The following is a 23461-nucleotide window of genomic DNA, read 5'->3' as shown; positions in this document are numbered from 1 at the left end:
CACCATCACACACTTGGCTGCCTGCTAAACTCACACCAAGGGTGCCTGCCAAAAAATAGAAAGAAGAAGAGTGTTTTTACTCGTACTTTTGTACAATGTTAGCCATATCGAAGAAATTTGTTGTTAGACGTCAAGTTTTTTAATTATAGTTGTTTTGTCACATGAAAAACACTTTGCGACTGGAGCCGCGGACAACATCTAGCAAATCATAATGGTTAATGGTAGTAAAGGGTTAAGGTATGGCCCTTTAGCACTGCGTCCATATTGATCTATTGTGCACCCTATGCTGTCTATTGACTGCTAAGTATGCTTATGAATTGTACCAGCTCCGTTTAAGGGAGTGATTGTAGGTCTTCATCTATAAGCATGAACTTGTTTAAAAACTTTTTCCTTCTATGCGTCAGCCCCGGACATTCGATGATGAGATGTTCTATAGACTCCTCATCTTCGCAGCAAAATCTGCAGGTGCTGGTGTTAGTTATGCCTAATTTATGTAAGTTTTTGTTGCAGTTGAAGTGACCCGTGAGGGCGCCTGTGAGAGTGCTCTTTTGTTTAACGTGAGGGCCATGTTAGCTCTTTTAGCATTGAAACTTATTTTGGAGTGTCTAAGACCCTCTACGTTGCTCCAATGCTGATTTATTAGAGTTTTGGGCCAGTATTTTACTTTTTTTTTAGGCTGTTTTTGTTGAATCCGAACATGGGACGATGAAATTTACATCTGCCCCTTTTTTGGCCTGAAAGTCTGCCTTTTCGTTGCCGTCATATGCCTCATGTCCCGGTACCCAAATTAATGAGACTTTGTTTTTGGATGCCAGGTTAATGAGTGCCTTGTGGCATTCTAAGAGAGTTTTTAAGTTGTAGGTATAGCTATCTAAAGCTTTTAGAACTGATTGGCTGTCCGAGAGTATTCTATTCTTTACTCTCTTGTGGTTTCTACGTTGCATGATGTTTGCTGCTTCCATTATTGCGTATAGTTCCGCTTGGAAGATGGTGGTGTCCCTGGTGAGAGTGAATGATTTGTAGATTCTGGGCCCCACTACTCCTGCTCCTGCACCATAAGGTGTTTTTGATCCATCAGTGTACCATTTTTGTGAGTCATCATTCATCCATTTTGGGTTTGTTTTCCACTCGGTTTTCTCAGGAAAGGTAACTGTGTATCCTTTTGTGAAACAGAGGGTTGGGTCAATGTGGTCTGAAACTTGAGCCATGCTTATGGTGTTTTTGACATTATTTAGGATACTTAGGTGACCGGTGAGGTTGCCTAATTTGAAATTTTCCTTCATGTGTAGGTTGAGTGCTTGCGTAGCTGCTTCCTCTTGGATTACTATATGAAGTGGTGGGAGATTAAGGAGTGCCAGCTGTTGGGGTAGTTCTCATAGCCCCTGTGATGCATAGGCAAGCAAGCCTTTGTACTTTTCCCAGTTTGGTTATCGCTGTTTTTTGAATAGATTTGCTCCACCATACTAGTGCCCCATACAGTATGATTGGTCTAACCATTTGGGTGTATATCCAGAGGGCCATACTAGGTCTGAGGCCCCAGAACCTCTCTAGTAATTGTTTGGTTGTCCACAAGGATTTCGTGGCTTTTTTTGTTATATTATTTGTATGTGCCTCCCAAGTGAGTTTTTTGTCTAAGGTTAAACTTAGCTACTTGACCTCTTCCTTTAGTTCTATCACTGTTTCATTTATTTTCAATATAGGAAACTCCAACTTTCATTTTCTTGTGAAGGGGATAATTGTGGTTTTGTTAGGGTTGATCGACAGCCCCTCCTTTTTACACCATTCCCATGTAGCGTTCAAGGCATTTTGCATTAAGCCTGTTAGTGTCCTTTCTTGATTGCCTTTTATGATAACAGATATGTCATCTTCATAACCAATATTTATAAATCCCTTATTGTTTAGGTGCTGCACCAAGTCATCAACTAGTAGGGACCATAGCAGTGGTCATTCATAAAAATGAATGTTAAATTTTCCAATATGCAAATGTTCCTTTAGAGATTTTTAGTATTTCTAACATGTAATTATTAAACTAAATTAATGAGTAATACACAAAAAAATGCCTTATGATAAATGCAAAAGCAAAAGCAAAAAAAAAAAGTATTGAAACACCTCCGAATCAGTGCTGGACGTTATTTAAAAACATACATATTTTTATACTAATTATTCAACATAATCTATAATTTTATATATTTCTATTGTCTTCCTCTCTTCAATACGTCTGTGTTTCCCCGCTCAACTGTTGATAACTTGCGAACGATCCTCCATAACTTTGTGTCTCTAAAACTCAACCAAACTAAAACCAAACAACTTTCCCAAAACTACTGTGTTCTACCTCTATTCCTGTGTGTGTTTGCGTGCCTAAAATGACTTAAATGCAATGAATATTCAAAAAAATATACTCACTCTTAATTACAAAAACAATTAATTTATAAAATAATTATAATGAAAAAAAAAAAACAACCAAAAACTGCTTTTGCAAATGTACAAATATTTGCACATAATTATGAAATTAATTGTTTTCCTTCTTAAATTTGCCATTAATTTTGTTGATTTTTTATATTGCCATAAATGTTCTGAAAAAAAAAACCATAAACTATATATTTATGTACAACAACAACTAAATATGCACCAAATGTGTTCAACTAAACAACATAACCATTTACTACTATGTACTCCGCCGCTCCGTTTGTGTTGAAATGAAACCATGAACTATTGAACCATTGAACTATTGAACTATTTGTACGTACACCTTTAAACCGCAAATGTTTAAAAATCACATTGAAAATCAATATTCACTTAATACCAAAAACAAAAAATATATGTATGTCACAAAATAAACAGATTTTCAAAAAGAAGGTAATTTCCTGCGATTTAAATTATTTTACAACCACCCTAACCAAAAAAAACCAAACAAAAAAAGTTATATTATATTATATTTTACAACAAATTACTCGTTTTACTGTACCGCTCCCTCCAAAACTATATAAATTTAATCAATTCAAATTGCTTGCTCTTTGCTGTTGCTCATTGTTTCTGTTGTTAAATTTTCGAAAACTCTAAATGTTAACTGTAGTCCTTCAAAAATTTAAAATACATATACACATATAAAATATTACTGTAGCATGCCCGATTCCTTTTACATAGTAGAATTTATGAAACACAAATAGAATCCGAATTGGCGCATTTTGTAGCTTAGCAAACCTCAAAAAAAAAACGAACTAAAATTTTAACCAAAATTGTTGTATTCCGCAGTTTAGATGAATTAGTGTATATTCTATACGAAATTGGCGCCAATGCAAGCATAAAAATTCTCTACATAATTTTTATAAATTCCTCAGCTTCTCCCAAAACGCATTTCAACGAAATCAATTTAATACTAAGACTTTTGGTTTTTTCATTTCCTCTCGCATTCCTTAGGAAGTCGGCGAAGAGTCGAAGTTGGCGCGTAGCATCGAGCGAGTACGCGATCTGATACGCAAGAAACGGCAGGAGCGCAAAGAGCGTAGGGAGCGAAAGTATGCCACCAAGTTCCAACAAATCGTTATCGAGGCGCAGCAGGCGGCGGCGCAGGTGATCGAAAAGCCAAACCTTATAACGGAGACTAAATTACATAGATTAAGTTATCAAGTGAGTGTCTAAGTTCCTCTCCTTCTCCTTTGGATTTAACTTTTTCTCTTTCTTTATTCTTTTTTTTCTTTTTATTTCCATTTTCCTTTTCTTTCTATTTTTCATTTAATTTTCTTTTCCGTTTTATTTTTCTTTTAATTTTCTTTTTCCCCTTTCTTTTCCCTTTTCTCCCTCATTTTATTTTTCGCTTACTCTTTCTTTCCTTTTCCTTTTTCACTAACTTTATCTTTTTAATTTTGTTTTGCTTTTTGGTTTTCTTTTTCCTTTTGACTTTCCTTTTCCTTTGTTTTCCGTTTACTTTTGCTTTCCCTTTCCCTTTCTCTTTCATCATCCTTATCCTTATCCTTATTTTTATCCTTATCCTTATCCTTATCATTATCCTTATCCAAATCCTCATTCTTATCCTTATCCTTATCCTTATACTTTATACTTATCCTTACCATAAACCTTATCCTTATCGTAATGCTTCCCCTAATCCATATCCTTATTCTTAACCTCATATTAATCCTTATCCTAATCCTTACACTTATCCTTATCCCTTTCAATTTCCTTATCTTTATCCTTAGCTATATCCTTATCCTTATCCTTATCCTTACCTTTATACTTAGTCTTACCATAATCCTTATCCTTATCGTAATGCTTCCCCTTATCCTAATCCATATCCTTCTTCTTAACCTCATATTTATCCTTATCCTAATCCTTATACTTATCCTTATCTCTTTCAATTTCCTTACCTTTATCCTTAGCTATATCCTTATCCTTATCCTTACCTTTATACTTAGTCTTACCATAATCCTTATCCTTATCGTAATGCTTCCCCTTATCCATATCCTTATTCTTAACCTCATATTAATCCTTATCCTAATCCTTACACTTATCCTTATCCCTTTCAATTTCCTTATCTTTATCCTTAGCTATATCCTTATCCTTATCCTTATCCTTACCTTTATACTTAGTCTTACCATAATCCTTATCCTTATCGTAATGCTTCCCCTTATCCTAATCCATATCCTTATTCTTAACCTCATATTTATCCTTATCCTAATCCTTATACTTATCCTTATCCCTTCCAATTTTCTTATCCATGCCTTATCCTTTTCCTTTTTCTTATCCATGCCCTTAGCTTTATCTTTATCCTTACCCTTATCCTTACCATAATCCTTATCCTTAGCATAATCCTTATCCTTATACTTATATTTATCCTTATTCTTAACCTCATATTAATCCTTATCCTAATCCTTACACTTATCCTTATCCCTTTCAATTTCCTTATCTTTATCCTTAGCTATATCCTTATCCTTATCCTTACCTTTATACTTAGTCTTACCATAATCCTTATCCTTATCGTAATGCTTCCCCTTATCCTAATCCATATACTTATTCTTAACCTCATATTTATCCTTATCCTTATCCTAATACTTATCCTTATCCCTATCGTTTTTCTTATCCATGTCCTTATCCTTTTCCTTTTTCTTATCCATGTCCTTGTCCTTATCCTTATCCTTATTCTTATCCTTATCCTTATCCTTATCCTTATCCTTATCCTTATCCTTATCCTTATCCTTATCCTTACCCTTATCCTTATCATTATACTTATCCTAATCCATATCCTTATCCTTATATTTATCACTGTCCTTTTCCTTTCCTTTCCTTTCCTTTCCTTTCCTGTCCTCTCCTCTCCTCTCCTCTCCTCTCCTCTCCTCTCCTCTCCTCTCCTCTCCTCTCCTCTCCTCTCCTCTCCTCTCCTCTCCTCTCCTCTCCTCTCCTCTCCTCTCCTCTCCTCTCCTCTCCTCTCCTCTCCTCTCCTCTCCTCTCCTCTCCTCTCCTCTCCTCTCCTCTCCTCTCCTCTCCTCTCCTCTCCTCTCCTCTCCTCTCCTCTCCTCTCCTCTCCTCTCCTCTCCTCTCCTCTCCTCTCCTCTCCTCTCCTCTCCTCTCCTCTCCTCTCCTCTCCTCTTCTCACCTCTCCTCTCCTCTCCTCTCCTCTCCTTTCCTCTCCTTTCTTTTCCTTTCCTTTCCTTTCCTTTCCTTTCCTTTCCTTTCCTTTCCTTTCCTGTCCGTTTCATTTCCTTTCCCTTTACTTCTTCTTTTCCGTTTACCTCTTCTTTTCCGTCTCCGTTTCTTTCTCTTTTCCTTTCCGTCTTCCTCTTCCTTCCTTTCTCCTTCTTCCTCTCTCTCTCTCTTACTCACGCTTTCAACTTATATATTAAATTGTATTTCATATTCTTTTTTTCGCCTACTCTTCTCTTTCCTTCAGGAATCTATGAATCGTCCGGTGTCCGGTTCAGATTTCGGCTTTCAGATACCGCTCAAAGACACCTTGCACACCATAATTGACGGCGTGGAGAGTGAAAATGAGCTTCCCGAACAACAACAACAAACACATTTGCAGTCACCCACACAACAATTGCATCAACAACAACAGCTCATGCTGCTGCAACAACAGCAGCAACAATTACATCACATGCAATTGCAACAGCAAGTGCCATCATTCGATGGCATTACGACAACAACAAGCTCCTGCCAATTAGACAATAATAGCCGCAACGACTACAATACGCTTTATCCGCAAGCGGAACGTCGTCTGTTACATCAAGTGTCTTCCGGTTTCGGCACCCAACACAACGATTCACGCGACGAGCCCACATACACCGAGTCCATTGAGTTACGACTTATGGGTCAATATAATTCGACTGATACCGATCCGTATGCGAATGATCAGCGTAGCGGCTCGTTTATGCGTGGCGATTCGCTGCAGGATACATCGTCGCGTCGTTACTGCAGCGAGGAGCATGATGAGGCTTATTTGCAATATCAGAAGTCATTGTTGACGCGCTCTCCCAGCTATCGGAAGTCGTTGGACCGCCTATCGCAATCGAGCGATCAGTCGCAACGTTCGCTCATACCTTCGCGTAGTCTGAAGTCTGACGAGGATTTGCATTTAAGTGTACGCCGGCACTCAAGCGGCCACTCGTTGAATACCATCTCTATGGAACATGAAGAGCTGCTGTCGCATCAGGGTAATTTACGTGATGAGCTGCTGAATTGCGAGCATAAGGAGCTATTTCAATTTCTCCAAGATGATGCAGACAATAGCAATAATTATTTCAGCGAAACTGTTGGTTATGGGTCGGCGATTGTTGATGCCGACACAGATTCGCTGATTGTCGATGCGCGCAGGGAGGAACGCAAACCGTCGACGAGCAGCATCAAATCGAATTTGAGCTATATTTCCAACTCGATAATGCAGCAGATTGAGCAGCGTCGCAATGGCAGCCATGCATCCAGCAATGGTAACGGGCATGACAACGAAGTGTTGCCACTGGTTGAGCATTCCGAATTCGATAACATCATACAAAGTTTCGAGAAAGAATTAGAGGAGATTAAGCGTTCAACAACGTCGCTGGAGCGACGCTTGTCCACACTATCAGAGCCCTCGCCTGCTGCCGATGAAGCCAATAAAGCCATACTCGATCATATCGCTGTCATTACAGGCGCTTCCGAACGTTCTGCCGCCGATGAAGTTGTACACCCACTCAATCCGTATGACAGTTATGATCTGTCAACGGTGCCACGACGTCAGCATTCGTTACTCACAAGCACCGATCGCAATTCGGTGAAAATTAAGCGTCGCAGCCTTGAGAAGCAACGCAAAATCGACGAAGACTTTAGCATATCAAATGAAATACGTAAAATCTGTGATCAAATTCATGCCCCATTCGTGACAATCGAATCGATGGCAGTGGCGGCTACTGTTACAGCTGCAGCCAAATCGCCATTTGCACGCCACAAGAGCGATCAGTTTAGCGCACAATTTGATCGTTTCAAGCGATTGTCGCTGATTGAACGTGTCGATGAAGTACCTGAAGAGGAGAAACCCATATCAACGCTGCGCATGGAGTCGGAGAAACTACCACGCAAGTGCCTCACCACCGACGCCATCCGATTGGACAGTTTATCGTTGAAGAGCACAAACTCATATGAGAATTTGCTAATACAAAAGCAACAGTTAAGCCGTCAACAGAGTAAACAACGTGATGGCGGCTCTTTGTCTTCGTCGGGTGTGGCAGTACCACCAACGCCACCGACGTCACTCAAGTCGCAACTCGAACCGCCAACACTAGCACAAATATCCTCAATCAAGACCACGCCGCCGCTAGCGGCACTCACTGAGCACCAACAACATTACCATGCCTCGAAAATACATGACCCACCTCCACCACCACCACCAAAACAACCACTACTTGCGTCAGCAACAAGAACCACCATTTCCACCACTATCACCACCACCACCACCTCGACCATCCGCCCAAGGGCTGCCGGCGTTGCGGGCGATATGCGTACCAAACGCTTCGCCGAGCATCCACAATCGACTCTAGACAAAGCCGCTTCCTTTCAATCCGCACGCACCGAATCGCATAGTTCATGCGGTGGCGGTTATGCCGACACCAGTTCGGTACTGGCACTGGGATACAGCGTACCGGGTGCACGCTCTTCTGCGGGCGGTGCTATGGTAACGGAGACCGCCGAGCCAACACAGAAGTCGGCCTTCTCACGGCTGACTGAAAAACCATGGCATTGTCTGGTCTCCTACGTAGACGATCTCACAGTAGGTGGGAGACGTAACTCGCAGGGAGCATACAATGATCCCATGACTTTTCCAAGTTTCGGACAAACGAAACCACCGAAAGTGCCAGACGATTGTTTTCCGCAAAAGTGTTACGAACAGTAAGTATGATTAGATACATAATTAGATGTTGAATATGGCCGTGAGTTCGAAGTAGAAGAGATATATATTTTATGAACTATTGATTTTTTTATTTGAAATATTTTTTTACAAGTTTCGAAACGTCCACAATTAGAAAATTATAAAATGTATCTACAGATGTAATTGCAACCTTTCAAATTTTCAAAATCTTTTATTTGTCCTGGTTTGTTATTGTCGACATAAAATAATTTCTCAAAATTTCCCAAATAAAATCATATTTAGGGGTCAAACCACAAGTGAATTCTATCCAAGTTTAAGACAGAGATCTCATAGCTCATTAAAAGCGAAATTTAAAGGACATTCAAAAACTAATTTTGCTTTTGTGCACTTTTTTTAATTTTCCTGGTCATAAATGCAAATTTCAAGAATTTCTCATAAAATCAGAACCCATTTCAGTCACCTTTTATTACATATAAATATACGTTTTTTCATAATTTTGTCAACTTTCTAAACGAGATATTCAGCTCTCTCTCTATACCAATCATATTCAGGATTCATACAAACTGTATAGTTATGTAGGTCTTCTCACCAAAGATGTTAGGAAATAAATCAAATCTCTTCCATCGGTATTTTGTATACCGACCATTGGACAATTTTAAGACAAGCGACAGAAGTATTCTTTTACCTTGTGACGTGTTCCGAAAAGAAATGTTTCAACCAGATGATCTCAGCTGTGATAAAATTAGCCAAATCAGTTGCGAGTTTCTTCACCTGTAAAATGAGCTCGGCTTCGAGCAAGTAACAACAGTAGGACCTACCAGATTTTTTCTGATATGAACTTTTATGATTGTCGGGATCTCAGCTGAGGCTTTCCGATCACTTCGTTCTTTTCCACGCGGAGGTAGTCGATTTCAAGAATTTCTCATAAAATCAGAACCCATTTCAGTCACCTTTTATTACATATAAATATACGTTTTTTCATAATTTTGTCAACTTTCTAAACGAGATATTCAGCTCTCTCTCTATACCAATCATATTCAGGATTCATACAAACTGTATAGTTATGTAGGTCTTCTCACCAAAGATGTTAGGAAATAAATCAAATCTCTTCCATCGGTATTTTGTATACCGACCATTGGACAATTTTAAGACAAGCGACAGAAGTATTCTTTTACCTTGTGACGTGTTCCGAAAAGAAATGTTTCAACCAGATGATCTCAGCTGTGATAAAATTAGCCAAATCAGTTGCGAGTTTCTTCACCTGTAAAATGAGCTCGGCTTCGAGCAAGTAACAACAGTAGGACCTACCAGATTTTTTCTGATATGAACTTTTATGATTGTCGGGATCTCAGCTGAGGCTTTCCGATCACTTCGTTCTTTTCCACGCGGAGGTAGTCGATTTCAAAGAAACAGGCGATTTGCTGCTCACACTGAGAATTGCGTTATTAGGCTTACATGCCCCTGAATTGGCGTGGTAGAGAGAGCTGGCTTGCCTTGTTTCTCAAGGCCAAGAAGGAGTTCGGGTTTTCTCAGCTATCCGTATTCTGCGTTTGCATTGGTAATATTCCGATGGTAAGGGTTAATATTCCAATCGAAAACTCTGCCTTGAGACATAACATAGCTTTAAGTCGCTTCGGCAGAAGGTCTATGGTTGATGATGAGAACGAATCAACTTTTGTTCCGCACCTGAGTTTGTCTCATGTAATATTATTACTATGCTCGAGGTATTATCAGGCTTAAATATAAACTGGCTGCGGGATTTCCTTAAAAGCGTGTCATAAGGATGACTTCGATCTTATATTTGGCGAGTGCCAGGCCGTGCTCTTCAAGCCATATTTGCGTCCTTATCATGACTTGGTTCAGCTTCTTTCTAGCGCCCCCAGTATCCTGAGCTGGTAAGACCGCCGCTATATCGTCCGAGTATCCCGCTAGATATGTGTCTTCTGGCATTTCTATACTCAATATCTCGTCGTAGCTCAGATTCCAGAGATCAGGGATCGAGAATAGATCCTTGAGCTGCGCCAGACGTTATCGCTTTTGTTTTCTGGCAATCTGTAGCTCTGTAGAACCCTTAGCAGGTATGCAGGTATTCGAAACCTTTCGTAGTGCCTTTATAATGCCTATCCATCGTAGGCTGTTTCGTAAATCAAGCGTTTCCAGGACGGTGATGCGGTTCAGGTAGTGGTGTCTGCGTTGAGCGCTGCTTACCCACTCCTCTATTGCGCCAAGGGTTGATTTTCCGCGTCGGAAACCTGACAATCCTTCTGCGCTCTCAACAGACTCTGCAAGCCTGCGCTTTATGAGTTTCTCAAACAATTTCCCGGCGCTGTCCAGCATGCAAAGCGGACGCCAGGCTGACAGTAGCGCTGGGTCGCCCTTACCCCTACTGATCAGCGTCAGGTTCTATATTTTCCACAGCTTGGGGAAAATGCTTTGAGCAATGAATGCATTGTAAACGTCAAATTCCACATCTGGTCGGCTTTCAGCCACAAGTTTGAGAGCTTCCGCTGGCATACCATCTGGGCGTGGGCTTTGTTGCTTTTGAGGCTTCTTGCCGCATGTTACAGGATCCGGCACTCGAAGTGTAACAAATTAAAAAGGTCATAAATTTAGTTTGGAAAATTACTTTTATTCAATTCAAATTAAAAAACGTGTGCAAATAATACAAAATTAAGAATCAATTTACTTTTGCCCGATATGACCACCTTTTGCCTTGTTTATGGCCTTGAGACGGTCCAGAAACGAATCGCAAGCTGCGCAAATGTGACTTGTAGGTATTTTGGCACTCTCGTGGACAATGGCTTTTTCAGCGCCTCGAGACTTTTAGTTCTTACTTTGTTCTCTAAAATGACGCAAAGAGAATAACTCATCGGATTCGCGTCTGGAGTCGGTGTCGAGTTCTGTTGAAACGTCCATGGTCTGCCACCAAAATGTTTGTCTGCCCACGGCTTCTAAGCAACCTCCAGAATATTTTCCCGATAATATTTCGCATTTACCTTGACGTCAGGCTCGATGAAAAGGATTGGAGAGCGCCTATCTGCGGTTACAGCGGCTCAAACCATTACGCTTGGCGGGTGCTGTCTCCTGATGGCCAATCGATCACTCAAATTCTCTTATGAATGGTTGGTCAAATAAACCCTATTGTTTTGGGAGTTTACGAATTGCTCAATTTGAAAATTTTTCTCGTTAGCAAACACAATGTACGGAACACGAAAATTCACCGCTTTCGGCCAAGCAAAGCAACTACTTCGCTCTCGCAAGTCTGAGTTGTTGCTGCTTTGGTATGAGATCATGCGCCTTTTGGATCTTGTAAGGCTTGACTTTGAGATCATTTTTCAACATGAGGCGGATAGTACTGCCAAATATTTTCAGTTCTTTCGATATTTGATTGGCGCTTCGTCGTTAGCTCAAGTCGCTTCTTTTTGAACCATTTCACGTGACGTTGCAGTCTTTTTTGATGACCAACTCCATGACGTCTCACGTTGCTACCAGCATCATTGTAACGAGTAATGGTGCGATAAATAAAAACTTTATTAACTTTAAGGTGCTGGAGCTCACGAACAATCGCTGGTTGTGTTTTTCCAGTCAAATATAAGGCAATCACTCTATTACGTTTGAAATCCATTACTGATTTTCTTTTTTTTTACTCTCGGCAAAATGCTTCCGCGCGCTTGTAAACAATACTCTGGACTGTCATTTAGCCAACTAACAGACAGCTGATGCACGGGCAGCGGTCTGAAGTTGGTTGCACTTCAAGTGCCGGACCCTGCAGCAGTCGTAGCAGCATCCAGCAGCTAAAGATTGACCATAAAAAAGTTTTAAACCATTTGCGCAACAATTTTAAGCAAAAATATGGGTTTTCTTTCCCCCAAACTAATAGGTAGACACGCCCAAAGAATGGGTGTGCAAACACATGACTTCTGTAGAAGTTGTCTAGATGAGGACGAGAAGGAGACAATCTCACACTTACTGTGCTACTGTGCTGCTCTATCCAGACGCAGGTTTACTATTCTGGGGGAACAATTTTTTGATGAGTTGGAAGATCTCAGTTCTACAGAAATCAGAGATATTTTAAAATTTTTGAAAAGCACACAATGGTTTTAGGAGAGATAGGGACACGTTCCCCACGCGGCATCACCATGGGCTATGAGCCTGAGTGTGTCCCACAGAATAACTGCTTCAACCTAACCTAACCTAACCTTTCCTCAAACTAATAAGTTTCATGCTGCGTGTCAAATAAAGTATTTCTCATTGTTTTAGGCGTTTTTATTACATTTTTTTTATAATTATTTATATACAATACTTTCATACCATTTCCAAAAATTAGGTGCTTAGATATTTTTCATAGAATAACCTACAATTAATATGCAACACTTCTTTAGCCATAATAAAATTCTTCTAATACTTCTTTCTATTCCACAAAAACTTTCTTACTTTTCTATTTTTCTCCATTTTTAAACTTGCTCTTTTATTTTTTTCTCTCACTCTCACTTTCGTGCCTTTACATTTTCTCTTACTCCTATGCAAAAAAAAACACAAAAACAATTGTATACTTTCAGCTTCTATTTTCGCTGTCCATGGTTCATGTCGTGCATGGACACGAAGAGCGCCAAACATTGGACACGCATAAGGACGGCTGTCTTGACGGTTGTCGATACTCCAGCCTTTGAGTGGTTTGTGCTAGTGCTCATATTCGCGTCGAGCATCACACTCTGTTTCGAGGACATCTATTTGGATAGTAATAAGACGTTGAAGCGCGTACTCTACTGGACGAATTTCTCATTTTGTCTCATCTTTGTCGTTGAAATGGTATTGAAATGGTTGGCGTTGGGGTTTTCCAAATACTTTACGAGTTTTTGGACGATATTGGATTTCATTATAGTCTTCGTGAGTAGCAAAGAGTTTTAAAAACCAATAAAAATATTAAAAAAAAAATATAAAAAAAAAATAAAAAATAAAAAATGTTTCTCCCATACAGGTATCCGTTTTCTCATTGCTCATCGAAGAGAACGAGAATCTCAAGGTTTTGCGTTCGCTGCGCACATTGAGAGCTTTGCGTCCATTGCGTGCCATCTCACGGTAAGTTGTGCAGTGTGCGCTAAGCTTGTGAGCCCCTTTTTGGGGCCATTCGCCTTTGCTTAGTAAAACTAAAACATGCTAGATTTGTAAAAACTATATAACTGAAATGAAAATTGAAAACTTTCGCCCAAATATGCGTATCTTATTGAATTTTTATCAATACTTTTTATATTTGTCATGCTAATTCCATGCTAATTCTGCCAAGCTAAAACTATTGATGTATTTGTAATTGTGTAATTTTATTCTTTGAGTCTTTAATATTATATTTATGCATCAACTTTCTACTTTCAGATTTCAGTCTGCCCTTTTGACTTATTTCATTAAAAAACAATTTACTTATATACTCAGCTACTAATTTTCTACAACTTTGCCTTTGACGCTTGTACTTGTGCACATTTCTTGTAATTCTCTTATGTTTACGTATAGAAAACTATGATTTTCAACTTTCTTATTGTATTTTAAATGACATTTACAACAAAAAAAAACCAACAACAAGATACAATTTGGAAGTGTTTAATACAATCTCGTCTTCTTTATGAATTTCGAATAGAAATAATTAAGCCACACCGAAAAGTACCGTATAGCTGTGCGAGAATCCTGTATTTTAATGACAACACAGTACTTAGCAGTACTGAGTATTCCCGTGCTCCAAAAAAAACAAAAAAAAAAAAACATCAAACAGTAAATGTATACCGTTTACCGTACTTCCTGTACTTCCTTTTAGGCAGCCAGTTCCTAATAAATATTAAGTCGAAATTCAGCAGCTGAAAATTGTACCCAATCGGTTGTTAATTGTGTTGATTCAAATTTGCGTACAGTTGTATTTGCGCACAAAAAGTAATAAAAACAAGCAGTAAAAAAATTTTTTTGAAGTGAAACTTCTTAGGCGTCGAATGGAGAGTAAAATTTCAAGGCCATGCAACGTTTTGGGCATTTTCGTTCCGCGAGAGAGAAAAAAGATGTAACGTAGAGGAAAAGAAGAGAGAGAGCTATACCACATATATGTCTTAGATACCCTTTAGGCTATTTTTCCTGAGTTTTTCCTTGTGGTTGCTAATTTCTAGTGAGAAATATCAGGTCAGTCCATAAGTTCGTGCGTATTTTACCCATAATTTCACTTTTGTACGATTTTTGCTTACAAAAAATTATTCGCGGAATATAACGGAACTATTTATATTTTCTTTGATAGATTGTGCATTCAACAAGTGATTTTAATCGCGGATAGAAGCACGTGTTGTTAAAAAATAAAATGGAATCTTCGAACGCGTATAAGAGGTATATAATATTTTGTATTTTTTTATAAAAGTGGTAAAAATGCAACAACTGCTGCTGCAGAAATAAACACTGTTCACGGAGCGGATACCATGAGTGTAAGCACTGCGCAAAAGTGGTTTTCAAAATTCCGAAGTGGTAACTGCGACATGGAGGATGCCCCGCGCGCTGGTCGTCCTGAAGTCTTTAACTCCGACGCCTTGCTCGAGCTCGTGGAAGCTGAACCAAATTTGACAGTCGATATGATAGCTCAGAGGTTACTTTCATCGCATGGAACAGTTCACAGGCACCTGGTTCAGTTGGGAAAGGTTTCAAAGCTGGGAAAATGGGTGCCGCATAGACTTTCCGTCGCCAACCTTCAGCAGAGCGTGAATGTGTTGTCTCAGCTGCTGCAACGGCTTGAAAATGAAAGTTTTTTGAACCACATCGTTACTGGTGATGAAAAATGGGTCCTTTACAATGATCCTGTTTGCAAACGCGAATGGTTAGATAAAGATGAAACACCAGAACGGACCCATAGAGATGACGCTCACCCCTAGAAGATTCTCCTGTCTATTTGGTGGGATATGGCCGGTATTGTTTATTATGAACTTCTGGAACCAAACCAGGCTATAACTGCTGATTACTATTCCCATCAGCTATCAAACCTGAATGAGGCACTTAAAAAAAATCGGCCGTCTTTAGTGAATAGACGCAAAGTTTTGGTTCACCACGACAACGCAAGACCTCATACCGCAAGGCAAACATTAGGCAAGCTGAACGAGCTCGGATGGGAGCTAATGTCGCATCCACCCTACTCTCCGGATATTGCTCCTTGTGTTTATCAGCTTTTCCGTAGACTTCAATCCCATATGAGTAACAAAAACTACTCCTCAAAAGAAGCTATAAAAAGGGATATTGAAGCGTATGGAGCTTTGGCTCCAAGGAAAAACAATTTTTTGAGCAGAGAATTACAAATTTGCCTAAACGTTGGGAAGACATTGTAAATAATGAAGGAAAATGCTATATTTTTGGCGCTTATTTCCGTTTCCTAGTGCTAGTGCTGTGCGTCCTATAAAGTGCTATCCATTCCGGCGTCGGATTTATTGGTATTTCCTTGCGGTAATTTGTGCCGTGGCTGCGGTCCTGGAATCGCTGCGTTTGTGCGGGTGATAAACGCTCGGAGTAGTGCGCGTTGTTGCCACGGTTTGAGTCCGGCGTTTATCTGCACCGGTCGACCCTTCTCCGGTTTATGTAAATTTTGTCTATTTGTATTCTCTGCAAATGTTGTGAATTTATTTAGATATATACATATTCTTTCTCTCTCTCGCATTCTCTCTCCGGTCTCTCTTTATTGGTCTGCCTTGAAAGTTTCACTTCTGTTATGTGTACTACGCTACACGCACTTTTTTTTTAATAAATGTAAAAACAAGTAGTAAAAAATTTTTTTTTTTTAATAAATGTAAGTGCCACACTAAGACTTGGCCAAAAAATATTACATCTGAAATTTATGTCCAACTTTTTGTGCTGCAAACACAGAGCAATTCGTGTTACACTTTGCCTTCCAAATCGTTAATTCGCCTAGTCCAACATTTTGAGCCCAGTTATTGTTTAGAGTTTGAATCCTTTGTAACCACTATTTGTTTGAGCCCGCACCTTGCACCTCTCAATCCTGTTTGTATGTATGTCTTAATTGTAGGTACTCACTACTGCTATACGGCACACAAACTTACACACAACTCATCCTTTCACCAACACCGCTATCCCTGTCACTTTGCTATCCTTTTGTATTTAAAAAAATTTTCTTTGCCAAAAAAAAAAAATTAAGTGGATAGTTATTTGCTCGCATGTGTGTTTGTAATTTTTCTCCGTATAAAGCGATGGAAGTAATTAGTTGCTCAGGGGCCCATTACTCAACTAACCTCCAAAATGATAGTTTACTTTATCGTGCCGATAAGTCTATTTTCGCCGATATATTTACAGGTTATTTGGCGCCTCCTTTAAAATGTATAGATAGCTTTAAAGTGCAGAAATGTAAAGAGAAATTAATTCGGGTGATGGAAAATATAGAGCAAATGCTTTTTGGATTCGAAACCACCAAATTTGTCTTTGTCAGGTAGACATGCGAGAAAAGGAAAATAGTTAAAGATCGCTTTTAAGTTAGCAATATTTTATTGGGTGCAGTTTGAATGCCCGAAACAGAAACAGATTTGGGATCAACTGCGAACTTCAACGATTCTGCAAGCTATTCAAAAAGGTTGGCAGTGATGTTTGCTCTGAAGAGCTCTAATTGAACTTGAATTTACGGCCTCTTGACCGCTGTCTCTCAGAGTAAATTATCATCTCTACGCAATCCATGACAAGGGCAATCTATCAAGTATCTTGTCTTCTTCTGCTTAATTGGCGCGTTAACCGCTTACGCGATTTTGGCCGAGTTTAACAAAGGGCACCAATCGTTGGACACACCAAGTGAGGCCAAGTTCTCCTCCAGCTGTTCTTCCTTTCCAACGCAGAGGAGGCCGTCCTCTTCTTGAGATTTCTCTTTCTGAGATATGTGAATTTGATTGCCTGCTTGCCTCTTATGAAGACATTTTTCGCACTTAACTAAACCATTAAAATTTAAGCTCCGAGAGCAGGCGATATATTGAAAATATATTCCAAAAATGTTCAAATTACAGATGAATAGGAATTATTTATCAAAATTTTAATAGACCTTCTTTAAAATAGACTTCTCTAACGAAAAAGTTGTATCGCTTTATACGAATTGTACGGCTTACCGTTTTTATTGGTGTCTTGTTTGTTATAAGTAACTCTCAAATTGTGAACTTTATGGTTTAAAATTCTATAACATTTTTTTTTGGTTCAAGGCTTTGCACAGTGATTTGATGGTAAAATATTTTCAAAGTATAAAACGTAGATAATCAGTTTTATTCTGTCATCCGATTGGCCTTTCGTCCGTTTTTTTTTATCCATAAAATAGGAAATAACAAGCGATTTAAAGATCTCAGCAAAGCCTTTGCACTCACTCATCCTCATCTTGCCATTACAGTCCGGGGTGGACCATTGCCTCCGCTACAATACGCCTCCAGTCTTCTCGACAGTCCGCTTTCGCTCTATGTTGTGAGATTATCATCTTTCGTATATCGCCTTTTACGTCTTGCAACCATCGTCTCCTTGGCCGGCCTCTCCTTTTTGCTCCTCCGGGGTTTGCTTCAAATACTTGTTTGGTCCATGCCACCATAATCTTTGGGACTTTATAAACCGCGTTACATTTCCTTCCGCGATTAAAACACTGAGCTCGTGGTTATACCGTATACGGTATGTACCGTCTTCTAATCGTATAGAACCGAATATTCTTTTAAGAAATTTTCTTTCAAATCGCATCAATAAATTTGCGTCATTCACTTTAAGGACCCAGATTTCACAGCCGTAGGTGAGTACCGGTCTTATTATAGTTTTGTACATTTGCAGTTTTTGTTCCTTTTATATCAATGAAAACTTCATAAGTTTGACATGGCCAAAGTATGCTCCGTTAGCTGCCTGAATACGGTCTTTTTAGGCTGAGTACTACGCCTAAGTATTTAAACTCTCGCATGAACACAAAAACATACAATGCATACCCAACACAAAATGTTTCCAAGGACAACCTTTAAAAAAGTATATCAGCTCTAATGGGATGAGCTCCGAGAGCTGAGCACCAAAAAATAGTAACTTCATCTTCATGATGTACAATCGATGCAAGATCGAGTTTCAAATTCAAATCCTGTGGAGATATTCGTATAGGGAAATAAATCCTGTAATTAAGCCAGCCCAGGTTAAGCCGAAACTTAGGTCTGCTTAAGATTGGGGCATTAGTGAAAGTTTTAGACTGCCTACTTGACTCGATGGTGTGCCAATATTCGTAGACTGCGAGCTTAGACGGCTGAAAACCCCCACTAGCTGAGGTTCAAAGAATTTCCCCCAAAAGTGCTTCAGTGCCAATGCTAACCGATTCCAATTGAACACACCAAAAGAAGCCAAGTGCTTCTCCCTTTGATCTTTCCAACGCAGAGAGGCCTTCACTTTTCTCCACTACCACCAGCTGGTACCGAATACTTTTAGAGCCGGAACGTTTGTATTCATTCGGACGATGTAGCCGCTGTATCTTTATTCGCAGCACTTCCTTGGCCCGGATCCCATGCTGCCGCTCCCTTCTGCAGTCATCCACGGTTAGCAAACGGGTTACCCTAACCCATAAGCCAGCTTGACCGGCTGCGAGAGGCTGTAGATGGACAAAACTGATGTTACCTGTTATGTCCAACCGACTGTCGCAGTTCCTCCTGTCACTAAGCAGCAGGGACTGTAGGCAGCTGGTTGGACTGATGACAGGCCTCTTTCTATGGAAAAGGTGGACATCTCAGACAGTGCACTCTGCCCAGCAAGTGGAGAGGAGGATGAGACGGCGGACCACTTTCCGTGCGTCTGCCCAGCCTTCGTTCAAATCAGGCTTGAGGTCTTTGGCACTGATTGATTAAGAAGGACCAGTTTGGCTCCTTGGCACCACAAGGTCTACTCAGATTTCTTCGGAGGCCAAGTAGATTTAAAGAAAATTAAAAAGGGAACCCGAGTGCAGTACAATGGACTTAATTGTGTCTGAGTGCTGTACTTGCTAGTTCGTCCCGACAAAAAACCAAAAAACGAACCCATCACCGCAGTTGTATTTCTATGAGGAGCACCTCTGCCTAAAAGATAGTGTTGTTGTTGACAAGGGCGATATGAAAGTCTTATAATTATATAATGGAAGATGACCACTCCTGCATCCAAGTGTTATTTACTGCTGATTGAACTACAGAACAAGGCAGTCTTCTACTATTAAATAACAGTTCCATTTTATGAGTTTTCCATGAAAGAGTTTATATTCAAGTGAAAAAAAAGCAAATGGCTCAGCGCAAAAATTGTACCAAAACGCTCCAAGGAGTAGAAACAGGAATAGTGGGGCCTAGAGCACACAAATCATAGAGTGTAACAATGCACTCAACAAACTGGCCACTCATAATCAGGTCTTACTGATTTGGGTACAAGGACATGAGGGACACGAAGGAAACGAGAAGGCAAACTTTTAGGGGCAGTAGGCCTATTTATTGGACGTGAACGGCTCAAGCGGCCTTAATCACTCCAAAAAGTGTTTGAACTTCAATTCCAACAGAGCAAAATCTGCTCTAACCCTTAATAAAAATGGACCTCTGATTACTCTGTGGAGCACTTACAGGTCACTTTGTTTGTAATAAACCCTTAAACATAATAGGATTATCTAGTACAAGATCATGCAGGTTCTGCTGTGATGAAGAGGAGTCTATGGCACACTTAATCACTAACTGTGAGGAATTAGGCCACAAGAGACACAGAATCCTGGGCTCGTAGCTACTAGAGGAAGAAGACCTACAATTGCTTCCTCCTAAGGAGCTGGTTCGATTCCTCGGGATACTAAATAATTATAATTAAGTAATTACCGGCGCTCAATAAATCAATCTTATCGTAGTGCATAAAGGCCTTAGCCTAACCCGTACAGTGTAGTGACAGTCAAGCTGCACTGAAAGCCCTTGCTAACCCACGCTGCTCTTCGAAGTTAGTCGGTGAATGTAAGACAAAACTGTATAGTGTTGCAAAACACAACAAAGTTAGTCTTATTTGGGTGCCTGGACATTGTGGTATTACAGGGAACGAGTTGACTGATAAGCTGGGTAATGAAGGCTCTGCAAGTATGCCACTAGGCCCTGAACCCTTTCTAGGTGCCCTTTTTGCATCGATTCAACTATGGATTGACGACTTCGTGAGGTCAACCTATAGAGGACGTTGCTCTGGGTTGAACTCGTGCAGAGTAGCCAAGTGCTTTGTGAAAGAACCAAACAGGAAGTTGGCGACCTTTCTCCTAAAACTCAGCAGAAAGGACCTGAGAGTACTGGTGGGTGTAATCACAGGGCACAAGGTCTGTGGCCAGCATATGGCTACCATGGGGCCCGATATCCCTATCCTGTCTTGAGAATGATGACACTGCAGATCATTTTCTCTGTAGCTGTCCTGCATTTGCCAGAATCAGACTTAGGATATTGGGTTGCGATACACTGAGTATGGACAAAGTTCATACTCTTCCTATTCCAGATCTCTTAAGATTCCTCAATGAATCCAAGAGATTTGTGGCAGAGTGATCTCAAACTAATTTGTCCGTTTTACCATCCACTTTTTATCTTTCCTATCTTTATTCTTTCTACTGATATCTATCCGTGTAGTGCAATGATCTACTGACTAAATGCTTGGACTTGTACAACCCCTCATAAATCTAATCTAATCTAATCGAACCCGTACAACCATTACCATTACTATCACCAACCCAATATATTATATTTTATATTATATTTATTACAAAGCCGATTTGATAAGCAAAACGATATAGTCGCTCCTCCTTTTTCAGCTCATTTCCTTTTTATTCCGAATAGTAACGAATCGATTCTCTACATTCCCGCATTTTAGTAGCAAAACTTTTGGCAGCCAGAAAATTCACACCGAATCGAAATATCGCGCGTTATTCATTCCCGAGTAAACGAAATGCAGAAGAAGCATAAATAAATTTTAAAAAATTTTACATAAATTTTAAATAAATTTAAATAAATAACAAATAAATAAAAATAAATTTAAATGAATAAAAAATAAATTTAAATAAATAAAAAATAAATTTAAATAAATTTTTAATAAATTTAAATTTAGAAAGTCTTAAAAATCTACCTGCATTGATTAACAAAAGTTGTGCGCCCAATTTTTACCCTCAGATCACTGATGCTTATACATTTGTTAAAAAATTCTTATTGTTTTATTTCAAAAGCAATGTTGTCGGTGTCTGTATGTATGTACTACATATGTTTTTGTTTAGCGTCACTAATTACATCAAATGCGATTGTTTTTGCTTTTTTTGTTTTCCATTATAATCCTTAAATATTTGCGCACTTCTCCAATATCCCCCATACCAAATCTCTTGTAAAAACATGCAAAAAAAAAACAAAGAAATAAAAATAAAAAAATAAAATTAAAAATTAAAAATAAAAGCATTTACAAATAACAAATAACAAATATGTAAATATGTAACGCATATCCCCCATAAATCTATGAATCTGTTTCATTTTATTTCTATTCCAGGTGGCAAGGAATGCGAATTGTAGTAAATGCTCTCATGTATGCAATACCGTCAATTTTTAATGTACTTTTAGTTTGTTTAGTCTTTTGGTTGATATTTTCCATAATGGGTGTACAATTTTTCGGTGGTAAATTTTTCAAATGCCTTGACGACGATGGTGAATTGCTGCCAGTGACGGTTAGTAAGCAGAATTGGACAAATTCCACAAACTCACATGCATACACTCATACACACATACATATAAGCATAAAATATTATATATAACACATTTTATATATTTACATAAATATGGAATTGAATAGCAATTTTTTTGGAATTTTTGAAGTCGTGCACTAAAAGTGTAACGATGAATTTTTACTTCTTGAATCAAATATTTTTTTTTTACTTTTAAAAAGCTAGTTTTTATGCATTTAATATTTTTATTTTTATATTTATATTTAATATTTTTGCGTTGGACAAACAAACAGGAAGTGAACGACAAGGCCGAGTGCATTAAGCAGAATTACACTTGGATCAATTCGAAGATCACATTCGATCATGTGGGCATGGGCTATCTGGCGCTGCTGCAAGTGGCCACCTTCGAGGGCTGGATGGAGGTGATGGCCGATGCAGTGGATGCGCGTGGCGTCGATCTGCAGCCGCAACGTGAAGCCAATCTGTATGCCTACATTTACTTTGTCATCTTCATAGTGTGCGGCTCATTCTTCACACTCAATCTATTCATTGGAGTTATTATCGATAATTTTAATATGCTCAAGAAGAAGGTAAGTGTGTCGAGGTTCAAGGCGCATGGCACTACAGGTTTGGTACTACTAAATACATAGCGCAAAATATTGCGAATAAAATTTGATAGTGCACTTGATTTACACTTGACAAATACGTACGCACACACACAAGCATATGTATTTCGAAGATGCGCTGAGACACTTGTACATACACACATACATACATGCATACATACATACATACATACATACATACATACATACAGTAATAACAAAATACACTGGGAGAATTTATTTTATTTTAATGACTTTTATTTTTAAGATAAATGCTCAAATTTATTTGATGCTGTGCAAAGCAATGCCCTACATACATACAGTGTTCTACTTAACTCACCGTACTCTTGTTATATTTGCACAAATCACCCTGTGACTTGGCCAAATTTTTGTTAAATTTAAAAAACTTTGATGCAGGCTAACAAAACAATATATTTTCTTTTAAATAATGAAATAAAAATAGTAAGATTTCAAACTTAATGTAATATTATTAATTAAAAACAAAAGGAACTTCAATATCTGCGTCAACAAAAGTCTACGTACTCTTACAAACTAATATAAACTTATTAACTATAAAAATAAATAAATAATTGGCGCGTACACTTCTGTTAGGTGTTTGGCCGAGCTCCTCCTCCTATTTGTGGTGTGCGTCTTGATGTTGTTCCACAAATGGAGGGACCTACAGTTTCAAGCCGACTCCCAACGGCAGATATTTTTATGAGGAGCTGTTTCATGGCAGAAGTACACTCGGAGGTTTGCCATTGCCTGCCGAGGGGCGACCGCTATTAGAAAAATGTTTTTCTTAATTTTGGTGTTTCACCGAGATTCGAACCAACGACCTCTCTGTGAATTGCG

At 39.1% G+C, this 23461-nt stretch overlaps 1 protein-coding gene across 1 annotated transcript in view; it reads left to right on the top strand.

Annotated features, from left to right (window-relative positions):
• The window catches only part of LOC128868087 (sodium channel protein 60E), a 95702-nt gene that overhangs the window by 20266 nt on the left and 51975 nt on the right, over nucleotides 1-23461 (top strand). The window contains exons 14-19 of the mRNA XM_054109820.1: nucleotides 3418-3627; nucleotides 5882-8352; nucleotides 12892-13219; nucleotides 13311-13411; nucleotides 21830-22004; nucleotides 22295-22591. Of these exons, the coding sequence (XP_053965795.1) occupies nucleotides 3418-3627; nucleotides 5882-8352; nucleotides 12892-13219; nucleotides 13311-13411; nucleotides 21830-22004; nucleotides 22295-22591 (3582 nt within the window). The remainder of the gene's footprint in view (nucleotides 1-3417; nucleotides 3628-5881; nucleotides 8353-12891; nucleotides 13220-13310; nucleotides 13412-21829; nucleotides 22005-22294; nucleotides 22592-23461) is intronic.

The sequence above is a fragment of the Anastrepha ludens genome, chromosome 6 (genome assembly GCF_028408465.1).
Source record: "Anastrepha ludens isolate Willacy chromosome 6, idAnaLude1.1, whole genome shotgun sequence".
In the NCBI taxonomy this organism is placed as follows: Eukaryota; Metazoa; Arthropoda; class Insecta; order Diptera; family Tephritidae; genus Anastrepha; species Anastrepha ludens.
This window is presented reverse-complemented; position numbering and strand designations above follow the sequence as displayed.